This window comes from Rhinopithecus bieti, unplaced genomic scaffold (genome assembly GCF_001698545.2).
Source record: "Rhinopithecus bieti isolate Rb0 unplaced genomic scaffold, ASM169854v2 scaffold_32008, whole genome shotgun sequence".
Taxonomy (NCBI): Eukaryota; Metazoa; Chordata; class Mammalia; order Primates; family Cercopithecidae; genus Rhinopithecus; species Rhinopithecus bieti.
This window is the reverse complement of record NW_016814433.1, coordinates 4,009,610-4,022,537: the sequence shown is the minus strand read 5'-3', so window position 1 is coordinate 4,022,537 and position 12,928 is coordinate 4,009,610. Positions and strand designations below refer to the sequence as shown.

At 44.9% G+C, this 12,928-nt stretch overlaps 1 protein-coding gene across 1 annotated transcript in view; it reads left to right on the top strand.

Moving 5' to 3' along the window:
- The window catches only part of MYH10 (myosin heavy chain 10), a 159,633-nt gene that overhangs the window by 137,980 nt on the left and 8,725 nt on the right, over positions 1-12,928 (top strand). Inside the window, exons 29-35 of the mRNA XM_017850377.1 lie at positions 249-353; positions 1,610-1,762; positions 2,470-2,718; positions 2,960-3,172; positions 4,914-5,126; positions 7,860-8,021; positions 11,538-11,666. Coding sequence (XP_017705866.1) covers positions 249-353; positions 1,610-1,762; positions 2,470-2,718; positions 2,960-3,172; positions 4,914-5,126; positions 7,860-8,021; positions 11,538-11,666 — 1,224 coding nt within the window. The remainder of the gene's footprint in view (positions 1-248; positions 354-1,609; positions 1,763-2,469; positions 2,719-2,959; positions 3,173-4,913; positions 5,127-7,859; positions 8,022-11,537; positions 11,667-12,928) is intronic.

The window sequence follows — 12,928 nt, the reverse complement described above, 5'->3', positions numbered from 1 at the left end:
CCGCCGCCCCATCCTTTCCATAGGTAGAGACTATTAAGGTAGCCAGGGAGGCAGGTTCTAGTACCTACTTATTTGAGCTCCGTTTGAAGGCAACAGACTCTTGGTGGTGAGTCTTCCTTAACTGAATGGGTAGTTTCAGGTTCACACTGCCCCCGAGTTCTCTATTTGTGTTCTGTTTAAAAGCTGTGTTTCTAGACCCTTTCTGCTTGCTTACTTTTGAGTTGAATTTAATCTTTTGCTCCTTACAGAATGAGCTAGATAATGTCTCCACCCTTCTGGAAGAAGCGGAGAAGAAGGGTATTAAATTTGCTAAGGATGCAGCTAGTCTTGAGTCTCAGCTACAGGATACACAGGTATTCCACGGGGAACAAGGAGTCTTTATAATAACTAACATTTCTGTAGTATTTAAGCTGGTGAAATATGCTGGCCCCAGAATTGTCTTCTATGTCACCTCTTACTAGTTTTATGTCATACTTTTATTTGGAGCCAGGCTTGCTACTCAGGATTTCTCCCTGGAAGCTCAGTGTCTTAATGTAGAGCCTCTGGGGTTCCTGTGTCTGGCAGGCATGTGGGTGGCCTCGGAGGCAGCTCCACCTGCCATTCACTGCCGCTGCCTGGGCAGTGGTTTACCCAAGCCATGGCCCTTCTGCACACAATGTCTTGCTGGCCATTTTAAATAAGATTGTTTCATTATGGTTGGAATTTCATTGTGCTGACCTGTGAGAAACAGTCCATTTTGTAAAAGGGTGAGTTGAGGCTAGCTTATCAGATGGTTAAGACCTGCATTGCATCATCCGTTAGGGATGTTTTTAAGTCAGCTACAGGTTACTTGAAAATAATGTAGCACTTTATTCTTGGAGTTTTACAGCTTAATTTTGTTAAATTTACAAACATTTATGAGTGTTTATTTGTCAGGCTTTAGGCTAGGTGCTGGGGATTAAAAAAAATCTCAGGCCGAAAGTGGAATAATTAGGCAGTTGGGGATAAATTCATTTTAACTGAAGCATACCCCATGCATGACAAGGCACGGCCTGGTGAGTGAGACCAGAGGAGGCCAGAGACTCTAGAGCCAGAGCCTAGAAATTCTGCTCCACACGACTAATGCCTGTGAAGATTTTCCAGTCTGAAAGTAACAGGAAAGACATGTTTGTGCTTACATTTTAGAAGTCAGTCTGGCAGGAAATATAAAGGACAGGTAACTGAGGGGATGCCTAAGACGGGAGAGGTGATCCCAGCACGAAGGGCTGAGGGCCTGAGCTAAGACGGGGCAGGGGATAGAGAGGAAGGGATTCCAGGCATGACTGAGGAGATGCGAGTGTGGTGGGGGATGCAGGAGGGGAGGCCTCAGGGATGCCTGGAGCCTCCGGCCTGGGCCCTTGGGTGGACGGCGCCGCCATTCATTCTTCAGGGATCAGTCTGAAGCAGTGTTGGTTTGAAAAACTTCTACAAAGTTATTGTGTGTGTTTTTAAATCTTCTGTGTTTGTTAATGTCACTAGGTGTTCTCATGCACTGAGGCTCTTTTTTATGACATGAATTCTTTAATACAGGTGTATCTGTTTTGGTGATAAATATAACGGAAGTGTTGCCCTTTTAAAAAAAAATACACAGGAGCTTCTTCAGGAGGAGACACGCCAGAAACTAAACCTGAGCAGTCGAATCCGGCAGCTGGAAGAGGAGAAGAACAGTCTTCAGGAGCAGCAGGAGGAGGAGGAGGAGGCCAGGAAGAACCTGGAGAAGCAAGTGCTGGCCCTGCAGTCCCAGGTGTGCGTCCTCTTTAGGAAGCCGCGGTGGCCTCGATGTGTGTCTTCAGCAGCCCCTGGCCCTGCTTTGCTGGGCTGTCTCAACTCCATTTGGGACAGTTAATTAGGTTATACTAAATTAAGCCCATTAAATGGTTTTGCTTTGACCCAGCCACGTGCTGGTTATAATGCTGGAAGCCCTTAAAATAAGGACCTAGGACTACGTCAACAATGTAAAGTTTCAATCCATTTATCATTTTAATAGACTATTAGCTAAGAAATTAAGTGACCGTCTAAGATTCATTTATGTTAAAATCACAGTATTGATTTTCTTCTCTCAAAATATTAAAACAAAAGTTTTCTTTTTTCTTCAAATTCAAAACTAATTGAGCTGTTTTTTTTTTTTTTTTTTTTTGAATCAGAGTCTCACTCTATCGCCTAGGCTGGAGTGCAGTGGCATGATCTCAGCTCACTGCAACCTCCACCTCCTGGGCTCAGGTGATCCTCCCACCTCAGCTTCCCCAGTAGCTGAGACTACAGACAGGCGATTTTTGTATTTTTAGTAGAGATGAGGTTTCACTGTGTTGGCCTGGCTAGTCTCGAACTCCTGACGTCAAGTGATCTGCTCGCCTCGGCCTCCCAAAGTGCTGAGATTACAGGCGTCAGCCACCATGCCCAGCCCCAATTGAGAACATTAATACTTTCTGTTTATCCTTGCACAAAACCTAGTTGGCTGATACCAAGAAGAAAGTAGATGACGACCTGGGAACAATTGAAAGTCTGGAAGAAGCCAAGAAGAAGCTTCTGAAGGATGTGGAGGCCCTGAGCCAGCGCCTGGAGGAGAAGGCACTGGCGTATGACAAACTGGAGAAGACCAAGAACCGCCTGCAGCAGGAGCTGGACGACCTCACGGTGGACCTGGACCACCAGCGCCAGGTCGCCTCCAACTTGGAGAAGAAGCAGAAGAAGTTTGACCAGGTGGGTCAGCCACGTGTCGTTTCCTCTTGCTTTTGTTCATATGGTTTAAAATAATCTTATTTAAAGGCAATTAAATGTGATACATATTTATATCAAAATTGGAAAAAGGGGGAAAGCAAAAAAAAAAAAAGGAAATATAATATAATGGCAGCAATCTGGCGAAAAATCAGCCACGCCGTGGAAGAGAAAAGCTGATGTCACTGTTTCGGCTTTTCATATTCCCCCATCCCCTTGTGCACAGCTGTTAGCAGAAGAGAAGAGCATCTCTGCTCGCTATGCCGAAGAGCGGGACCGGGCCGAAGCCGAGGCCAGAGAGAAAGAAACCAAAGCCCTGTCACTGGCCCGGGCCCTTGAGGAAGCCCTGGAAGCCAAGGAGGAGTTTGAGAGGCAGAACAAGCAGCTCCGAGCAGACATGGAAGACCTCATGAGCTCCAAAGATGACGTGGGGAAGAACGTAAGTCGCCTGGTGGGGTCCACACTTCTGCACGGGAGAGTATCCCAGGGGCCTGGGCCTTCACACGGGAGCAGGTGGCTCCTTGGGGGTGCCTGAAGGACCTGGGAATGTACAGCCCAGCCACGAAGCCATCTAGGAGTGCTTTGGCCTGTGCATGAAGAGGGGGTTCAGGTCTTCTGGGACCGTTGTCAGGTTTTCTGCAATCTCCCCCCAGCTCTGGCTAGAGGTGAACGTGTTTCTTCTTCCTTTCACTGCCCTCCCTGCCCCAGCCTACATCCTGGCAGGGGGGCCTTTCAACAAAAGGTTTCATGGTTCTGCCATCACAGGTAGTTGCCAAACATGAGGTGAGTGGGGACCTGGAGAGGAGGAGGAGGAGGGAATGGCAGCTCCCTCTGACCTGGTTCTTCCCAGGGAGGCCCCACTGTTTTCTCTGAGAGCTTCAGTAGCTTTGGGGGCTTATCCACAGCTTAGAAGCTTCTGTGGCACAGTTTCTCTTTCCATTGCATACATCTTCCACAGGAGCTGCCATGACACTTATTTACCCCACGTCTCTCCCTTAGTGTATGACGTGTTGAAGATAGCAAAACAAAGCCAGGCCTGGTATCAAAGGCAAGGTTCCCTGGCTCCTCCACGGGCTTCCATTCTGACCATGGGAAGCCACTTAAGCTTTTGAAGCCTAAGTTTCCTTATCTGCCAGATGGACATTATACTTGCCCAATTTCATGAAGTTACTGCATCTGCTTTGAAAAGCACAAAGTCCTCTAAAAAGGCAGGGTCCCATTTTCATGGGCTATGGGCCATCCGGCCACATCATACATCAGCAAAGGTGGCCCCACCTTCCTGCTGGGTCTCCTACAGCTTGGCACCCAGGGACTAGCCCCATGGACAAGAAGAGGCCACTGAAAGTAGAAGTGGCCATGGTTACACAGTGAAATGTGGAGAGAGAACGCTACAGTTGACTTCATGTTCGTTTTCTGTAGCATCAACACTCACACGTTCATCCCACAAACATGTCTTGTGCCTACCGAGCACCAGACACTGTGTAGAAATGGGCCCTCCTCCTGTCCTAAGATTCTCCACGCCTGTCCTTGTGAGAACTGCGGTGGTCCTGGACCCCAGAGGGGGTGCACAGCAGCACCAAGGCCTCCCTCCACAGGCTGCTGCGAGAATCAAAGGGCACAGGAGGTGAAGCTCTCAGCACAGTGCTTGGCGCAGAGAACAAGGGAAATGGTGGTGGGGAATCTTTGTCCCGGGAGCGATCAAGGCCTCTGTACTGTGCCCTGCTTCTTAGGCTGAAGCCACCCGAATAGTCAGCAGTTTCCACATGTGCTTTTCAATACGAATGATCTTTTCTACAGCAATAAAAGGTGTACTGTCACACTTGCTCCTCACAGACAGCAGGCAAGGGGTCAGTCAACAGACAGGTTCCCTGACATAGCTGTTTCCTTTGTTCTTTGGCTCACTGAAGAACTCTCAGCTTACAGGTCAGCAGAGGAGGATGACCAGAGAACACGTGTGAATAAAGAAATCCGCACTGTAGTTCTACGCTGCATACATTGAAATGGACAATAGCAGCAGACTTCAAGGGAGAGGGAAGGATGTGTGTGCATGTGGCAGGGGGCCGGCCCAGGGGGACCAAAGTGGCCAGCATGCCACAAGTGGGCCTGTAAAACAGGAAGACTGCTGTTCTTCCCACGTGCCTCCGCCCAGGTCAACTCTTTCCTGATGCTTCGGTGTTTAGGTTCACGAACTTGAAAAATCCAAACGGGCCCTGGAGCAGCAGGTGGAGGAAATGAGGACCCAGCTGGAGGAGCTGGAAGATGAACTCCAGGCCACGGAAGACGCCAAGCTTCGTCTGGAGGTCAACATGCAGGCCATGAAGGCGCAGTTCGAGAGAGACCTGCAAACCAGGGACGAACAGAATGAAGAGAAGAAGCGGCTGCTGATCAAACAGGTAGGGCAGAAGGCGCAGCCTCCACAACAAGGGGTGCAGGCTCTCAAAGCCCAGCGCTGGGTCAGTATCCTGTTCATGCATGTTAGAACACATCTGAGTAAACACAGTAACACAGAGAGTAAAATGAATTTATTTGGTCATTTGAGAATTTTATTATTTAAATTTTATTGTAATTAGTTTAGGTTTTTCTATTTCTCAGACAGTATCATTGCTGCTTACACATCAATTAGAAAGCCCTCAGTGGACTCCCAAAGTAATCTGTGGTTAGGTTCAAGTTCCTTGTCTTAGAATGTGGGTATAGGAAAGAATTGATGCATCCCAGACACAGTGATTTGGCAGATGTCTGCGGTTCAGATCCCAAGTCCTAATAATTAGATCACTCTTCAAAAGGAAAAAGAGCAGATATTTAAATTTGTCATTTTATAAAGTTGTTATCCACGTATAAATTGTATACTTTTCTGAATGTATATTAGGCACTTTTCTGCATGTATGTTAAATTTATACTGTAAAACTTTACTTTAAATATGAATTGTGGATATTTTGCCAGTCCGTTAAAGTTCATGGCAATAAGTCTTGGAATTGCCGGGGGTGGGGGTGTGTGTGTTTTGAGACGGAGTCTCGCTCGGTCACCCAGGCTGGAGTGCAGTGGCATGATCTTGGCTCACTGCAACCTCTGCCTCCCAGGTTGAAGTGATTCTTCTGTCTCAGCCTCCCAAGTAGCTGGGACTACAGGCACACGCCATCATGCGCGGCTAATTTTTGTATTGTTAGTAGAGACAGGGTTTCATGGTGTCGGCCAGGCTGGTCTCAAACTCCTGGACTCAGGTGATCTGCCCATCTTGGCCTCCCAAAGTGCTGGGATTACAGGCATGAGCCACCGTGCCCGGCCAGATTTGGGATATATTTAATTTTGCTTTATTTTGTTATTTTCACTCCACTAATTATTGGTCATTTACTGCTGGATAACAAATTACCCCAAACTTAACAAATTATTGCAAACTGTGACAACGTTTATGTCACAGTTTCTGTGGGTGAGGAATTGGAAAGCGATTGAGTCAGTGGTTCTGGTACAGTCAGGACCTTGGCCCTGGCTGCATCATCTGAAGGCCCGACCAGGGCTGGAAGAGCCATGCCAAGCTGGCTCACACATGTGGTGTCAGCAGGAGGCCTCGGCAGCTTGCCACATGGGCCTCCTGAGTGTCCTGGAGGAGCTTCAGGAGAGAGAGATCCAAAAGAAAGCAAGCAAGGAAGAAGTTTCCGGGCCTTTTATGACCTAATATCCCAAGTCTCATGTGATCACTTTTTTATTGTTTGTCAGAAGGAAGTCACCAAGTCTGGCCCACATTCAAAAGGAGATTATGCTCCAACTCTTTAAGGTGGGGAGTACTAAAGAATTTGTAGACTTTTTTAAACCACCACACTTTGAAATTCATGTAAGTGGCACTACATTGAAATTCATGTAAGGTGCCTCCTGCTATCCTGCGCCTTGAGGTACAGCCCCAGGTCTCTGCAGAATACAGCAAGTAGATGACGAGCGCCTCTGCATTATGCGGAAGCAGCTGCCCTGCTCCTTGTCTCCCATGCCAACCCCTGCAGATGAGCAGCAGCAGCGACCCTGTTTCTCCCCTTTGGAGAGGACCAGTGGAGCCACCACTCTGTCAAGCCTTGGTGCCTCCATACCAGCTCCCACACCACCCATCATCCTCTTAGCAGGAAGTGGAAGCTCTGTGAAGGCAGGGACCTTTCCTTGCTCACCTGAGCCTCCAGCTGCTAGAATACTACCTATGGCATAGGTATTTATGAAGGTATTTATGACCTATACCTTAATAAATACATGACAAAGCATTTATTTGTGGCTGAATAAGTGGACAAAGCAGGACAGGTTGAGGAGGCCATGTCAAGGCAGTGACACACAGTCCCTGTGGACTCATGGGCTGATAAGGTTTGGAGCTCAGCAGCTTCATGTCTGGGCCCCGTCATTGGTGACGGAGGCATTGGGATTTGGTTTAAGGACTCCAGAGCACCTTCTTCTGAGCATCCGTCAGACAGTGTGAGCGTAATGCCCCATCCCCACTGCACACTAGGAGGCTCACTGAGCGAAGAGTGCCGCAGAGTGAGTGAGTGGCTGACAGGTGTGTCCCCCTCGGTTTCCTGCCCACATCTTACTCATCCTCACGCTCCCATCTGCCTGCTCCAGAGCTGGCCTTCATTTCGTCCCTCCTCCATTGGACAGCTTTAACTGCTCCCCGCTTTCCTGCTGATCAAAGGCAGTTTCTGCGTGGTTCTGGCACCCTTGTAACTTGGCCATGCCCCACGTCCTCACAGCTGTAGGAAACAGGCATGCCCGCTTAGTCCTCTGCACCTCTTAGCAACCACCCCATGCCCACTCTGTGCCTACTCTAGCCTTTATTACATGGTTACCGCATTGTCTTGGGTCTTTCCATCTTGGCTTCATCTACACTCTGAGCTCAGGTCACTGGCTGCCTTCTCGTGTGCCCTCGCAGCAGTCAGTGGGATGGTTTGTATGAGGTGGTGGTGTTTAAAGACCCCTTTGAACACAATTCAGCTACTGTGGTTTTCTGTTGATAGTAACTGTTTGGTAACAGAGACCTCTACAGAGTAACAGAAGGTTACGCTCACCCGAGTCACCAGAGTCCCCACTTGAGAACAGGCTGCCTGCTCTGTGAGCAGAAAGTTGGATTTAACCCAGCATAACCCAATGCTGTCCATTAGGTGCGGGAGCTCGAGGCGGAGCTGGAGGACGAGAGGAAACAGCGGGCGCTTGCTGTGGCTTCAAAGAAAAAGATGGAGATAGACCTGAAGGATCTCGAAGCCCAAATCGAGGCTGCGAACAAAGCTCGGGATGAGGTGATTAAGCAGCTCCGCAAGCTCCAGGTAGGTGCCACCGCCCATGGAGTCTCTGGATGGCATCACGTGGCCCCACTGAGATCCAGCACCACGTGACCTGTGTGGCTTCTACAGAGTCCAGCAGTGAAGCTGCGGGGACAGCACTGCAGTACCACCCTGGGGCCACAGCACCGCTGTCACCCACCCTAGGGGCATAGCACTGCTGTCAGCACAGCCGGGGGCGGAGCCGCAGGCCGTGAAGACACTGCTTGTGTGTCCGCTGTGTCCATGGGAGATACTTGAATGCACTTAGCAACACAGCTGGGGTGGAGGCACCACGCGGGGTTCCTGTGGCCCTGAGAGCCTGTGGCGATACTTAAAACCCACCCTTCCTCACCTCAAGAAGGAGGGTCATGTGGACCCAGGCCCTTAGTGCTATAGCTTTTGTGATCTTTTCGGTCTGTTTTTAATCATCACTTTTTCTACCCAGATAATGGGCCAGTTTTTACTACCACAATGACAAGAAGTGATCTCTGCAAGAGTTCACGGTGTGAGCAGGCAGGCAGTGGCCTCACTATAGTACGGATGGGAGCCACTTCTTAGGGGAGCTGCTCCTTTATGACAAAACTTTTCTTTGACCTTGTTGACACCACATCTTAAAATTTATTTTAACCAAATATAAAGAAGAAATTTTATGTACAAAGATCTTTAGCTGAAGTGTTATTATTTATGATAGAAATGGAAACCCCCTAAATGTCAATGGACTGCTAACCATTTAAGTGACGGGGTGTGTGGGGTACAATGGCCGGACTTAAATGAATAAAGGAAAATACAGTGTAGGGTGGTTTAGCTTGTAACTCTACACACGTGTGTGTATACATTTTCACATACAGACATGCAGGCAGACATACTTACCTAGAAACAAGTTTGGAAGGAAAGTCATCTCTGGATAATAGGTTGGTAGGAACTTGTTTGTTTATATATATATATATAGAAGCTAAATGTGTTTTTTGTTTTGTTTTGTTTTTAAAGAGAGAGAGTCTCACTCTGCCATCCAGGGTGGAGTACAGTGGTGCAGTCATGGCTCACTGCAGCCTGGGCTCAAGATTTTTATTAGCTAATTACAAAAGTTATTAAGCTGGCCGGGCGCGGTGGCTCAAGCCTGTAATCCCAGCACTTTGGGAGGCCGAGACGGGCGGATCACGAGGTCAGGAGATCGAGACCATCCTGGCTAACACGGTGAAACCCCGTCTCTACTAAAAAATACAAAAAACTAGCCGGGCGAGGTGGCGGGTGCCTGTAGTCCCAGCTACTCGGGAGGCTGAGGCAGGAGAATGGCGTAAACCCGGGAGGCGGAGCTTGCAGTGAGCTGAGATCCGGCCACTGCACTCCAGCCTGGGCGACAGAGCAAGACTCCGTCTCAGAAAAAAAAAAAAAAAAAAGTTATTAAGCTAATTAATTACAAAGAATATAAATTATAATACTGTGATTTTAACAGCTTTATTGAAATATAGCTTACATACCATACAATTCATCAATTGAGCATTTTCAGTGTTTTTTAGTTTATTCATAGACTTATTAGGCCACCACCACTATCAAATTTGGGGCATTTTGGTCCCTCCTAAAAATCCTCTACCCATTAGCTGTCACTCCCCATTCCCTGTATCCCTGCTGCATTCTGCATTAATCAACTACTAACCTTTCAGTCTCTATAGATTTGCCTTTGTTTCATATTTCACATCAGTGGAGTCATACAGTATGTGGCCTTTTGTGACTGGTTTTCCACTTAGCATAATGTTTTCAAAGTTCATCCATGTAGCAGCATGAATAAGTACCGCACTCCTTTTTATTACTAACACTCTACTGTGAGGATACATCTACCACATTTTATTCATCTATCCCTGAGTTGGACATTTGGGTGTTTCCAGTTTTTGACTTCTGAATAATGCCTCTATGAATATTCATATGCATTTGTGTGGACATGTGCTTTCAGTTTTCTCAGAAATATACCTAGGAGTGGAACTGATCTGGGGTATATGATACCTCTGTGTTTAACTTTGAGGAACTGCCAAACTTTCCCACAGTGACTGCAGTTTTACATTCCCACCAGCTATCTATGAGGGTTCAAATTTCTCCACATCTTGTCAACACTTGTTATTGTCCATCTTTTGATGGTAACCATCTTAGTGGGTGTGAAGTGACATTTCATTGTGGCTTTTATTTTTATTTCTCTAATGACTACTAATGAGGTTGAACAGCTGAGCTGTCTTTTAATTACTGAGTTGAAACAATTCTGTATTCTGGATATAAATTCTTTATGAGATAAATGATTTCCACACCTGCCTTAGCTTGTTAATTTCTGCCACCCAAAAAAAAAAAGTCAGCTTGGGTTTTGAGAGTTTATTGTGTTGATGTGTAGATCAATCTGGAGAGTATTGCTATTTTAACAATATTAAGTCGTCTGGTCTATGAACATGGATAATCTTTCCTTTTATTTAGATCTTTTTTATTTTTTTCAGTGATGTTTTGTTCTTGGTATACAAGTCTCTCACTTCTTTTGTTAAGTTTATATCTAAGTTTGTATTCTTTTGATTCTATTATAAATGTAATTGCTTTCTTTTGAATGTTCATAGTTAGTGTATAGAAATATAATTGATGTTTGTATGTTGATCTTGTATTCTGTAATCTTGCTAAACTCATCTGTTAGTTCTTGCGGACTTTCTTTTTTATTGTCCATATTACCAGCAGTTCTAATTCTTCTTGTGTCTTTCTTAAGCCTGTCTATATACAAGATCAGATCATCTGCAAATTGAACTAGTTTTACTTCTTCCTCTCCAATCTAGGTATCTTTTATTTCTTTGTCTTGCCTAATTAATTACCCTGGCTGGAATCTCTATTGCAGTGTTAAATAGAAGTGGCAAGATCGAACATCCTTGTTTCTCATCTTTTAGAGGGAAACCATTCAGTCATTGATCCTTAAGTATGATATTGGCTGTCAGTTTTTCATTGATGCCCTTAATCAGAGTTGAAGAAATTTCCTTTTGTTCATAGCTTGAGTATTGTTATATTGAAAGGGTATTAGATTTTGTGAAGTGCTTCTTCAGCATTTATTGTGATGATTATATGGTTATATTAATTCATTTTTGGTTGTCACACCAACCTTGCATTCCTCAGATAGATCCCACATTCCCACTTGGTCATGGTATATAATCCTTTTCACATGTTGCCAGATTCAGTTTGCTACTATTTTGTTGAAGATTTTTGCATTTGTATTTATAAGGGATTTCATTTTGATCTGTAGTTTTCTTATGATATCCTTGTCATTTCCATATACTTTTATATTTACAATGAAAGTATATTACTTTTATAATCTAGAAAAAAAAAAATGTCATGTTTACAATCTAAGAATGGGGCCAGGCACAGTGACTCACAGCTGTAATCAGGAGGAATGCTTGAGGCCTTGAGTTTGACACCAGCCTGGGCAACATAGGGCTCATCTCTAAAAAAAATTTTTTTTAACTAAAATTAAGAATGTAAACCACTCCAAAACCTTCTTATTAATAGGCTCAGATGAAGGATTATCAGCGTGAATTAGAAGAAGCTCGTGCATCCAGAGATGAGATTTTTGCTCAATCCAAAGAGAGTGAAAAGAAATTGAAGAGTCTGGAAGCAGAAATCCTTCAGTTGCAGGAGGTTGGTTGGTTATTTATTCATCCATTTGTTCAACAAATATATTTGCCCTTGAAATTTCTCTAAGATCAAAAAAAAGTTTTAATATCTTTGTAGCCCACTGTAATGTCAGTATACATTTTTGTTGTTTTATTTATTTTTTGGTTTTTGTTTTTTTCTTTAAGTATCCATTTTTAATATGGTCCTCCACCTTCTTGCTGCTTCAGTTTAGAAACAGAAAATGATCACTTCGACACTGCTCATATATATTCCTCTACCTGGCTAAAGGCAAAGGAGCTGATGAGCAGCTTCTCAAGCCACCTCTTGGCCTGCTCCCCTGTGCAGGAAAGGGAAGTGATACTTTAGTGTTGATACGCAGCAAGTACTGTGTAACTCCAACCTTGGTGATGCAAAATTGCCTTGTTTTTACACAGAAGCACTATTCATGTGATAACTTAAAAGGAGAGAAGTTTGTTTCATTGAATTCCTGTTATTCCTTCATTTATCTTTTTTGTAAGTTCTCATGAGGCAGAGACTGATAAAGTGTTGCATATAGGAATTGTAACAGTGCAAGGCACACTTAAATACACACATTACTGTACAAATGAGGGAGAATCAAAATTTCTTCACACCTGAAAAGATAAATATTATCAGTTAATATGAAAAAATTCCCAATACAAATACCTACAAATATTGGATAAAATATTAGCAAAGGCAGAGTTGAGCTTGCAAGAAAGGAGCGTGGCTCTCTCGGTGTCAGGAATGAACAAGGAACTGAAAATCAGATCAGTAAAACCGAGCAGACCCTGAGAGGGGACCTGAGAGCCAGCTTCGGGAGGTTTTCATCCTGCTGTCCTCTATCTCACCATTTTTTGCTCCTTGTGTTTTTTTTGACTTCTTGAGTTGGACACTTAGCTCATGAGCTTTCAAGCTTCTTGTCTAATATGTTTATAAAAGACTGTAAATTCCCCTCTAAGATCTGTTTTCATCATGTCCCACAGATTTTGATGTGGAGTAATTTCATTGTCATGTAATTCTAAATTTTTCTGATTTCTATTATGATTTCTTCTTCATCCCGTGAAGAATTTAAGCTTGCGGTTTAAATTTCCAAATGTCTGGCATTTGCTTGTTTTTTAAGTTGCTTTCTAGTTTTATCACATTGTGGTCACAGAATGTTGAGAAGGGCTCTGGGACCTAGAACATGCTAGTTTTCAGAAGTGTTCCGTGTGTACTTACAAACGATGCGTGTTCATCAGTGAAGCAGATGTGTAAGCTCTATGTATCCA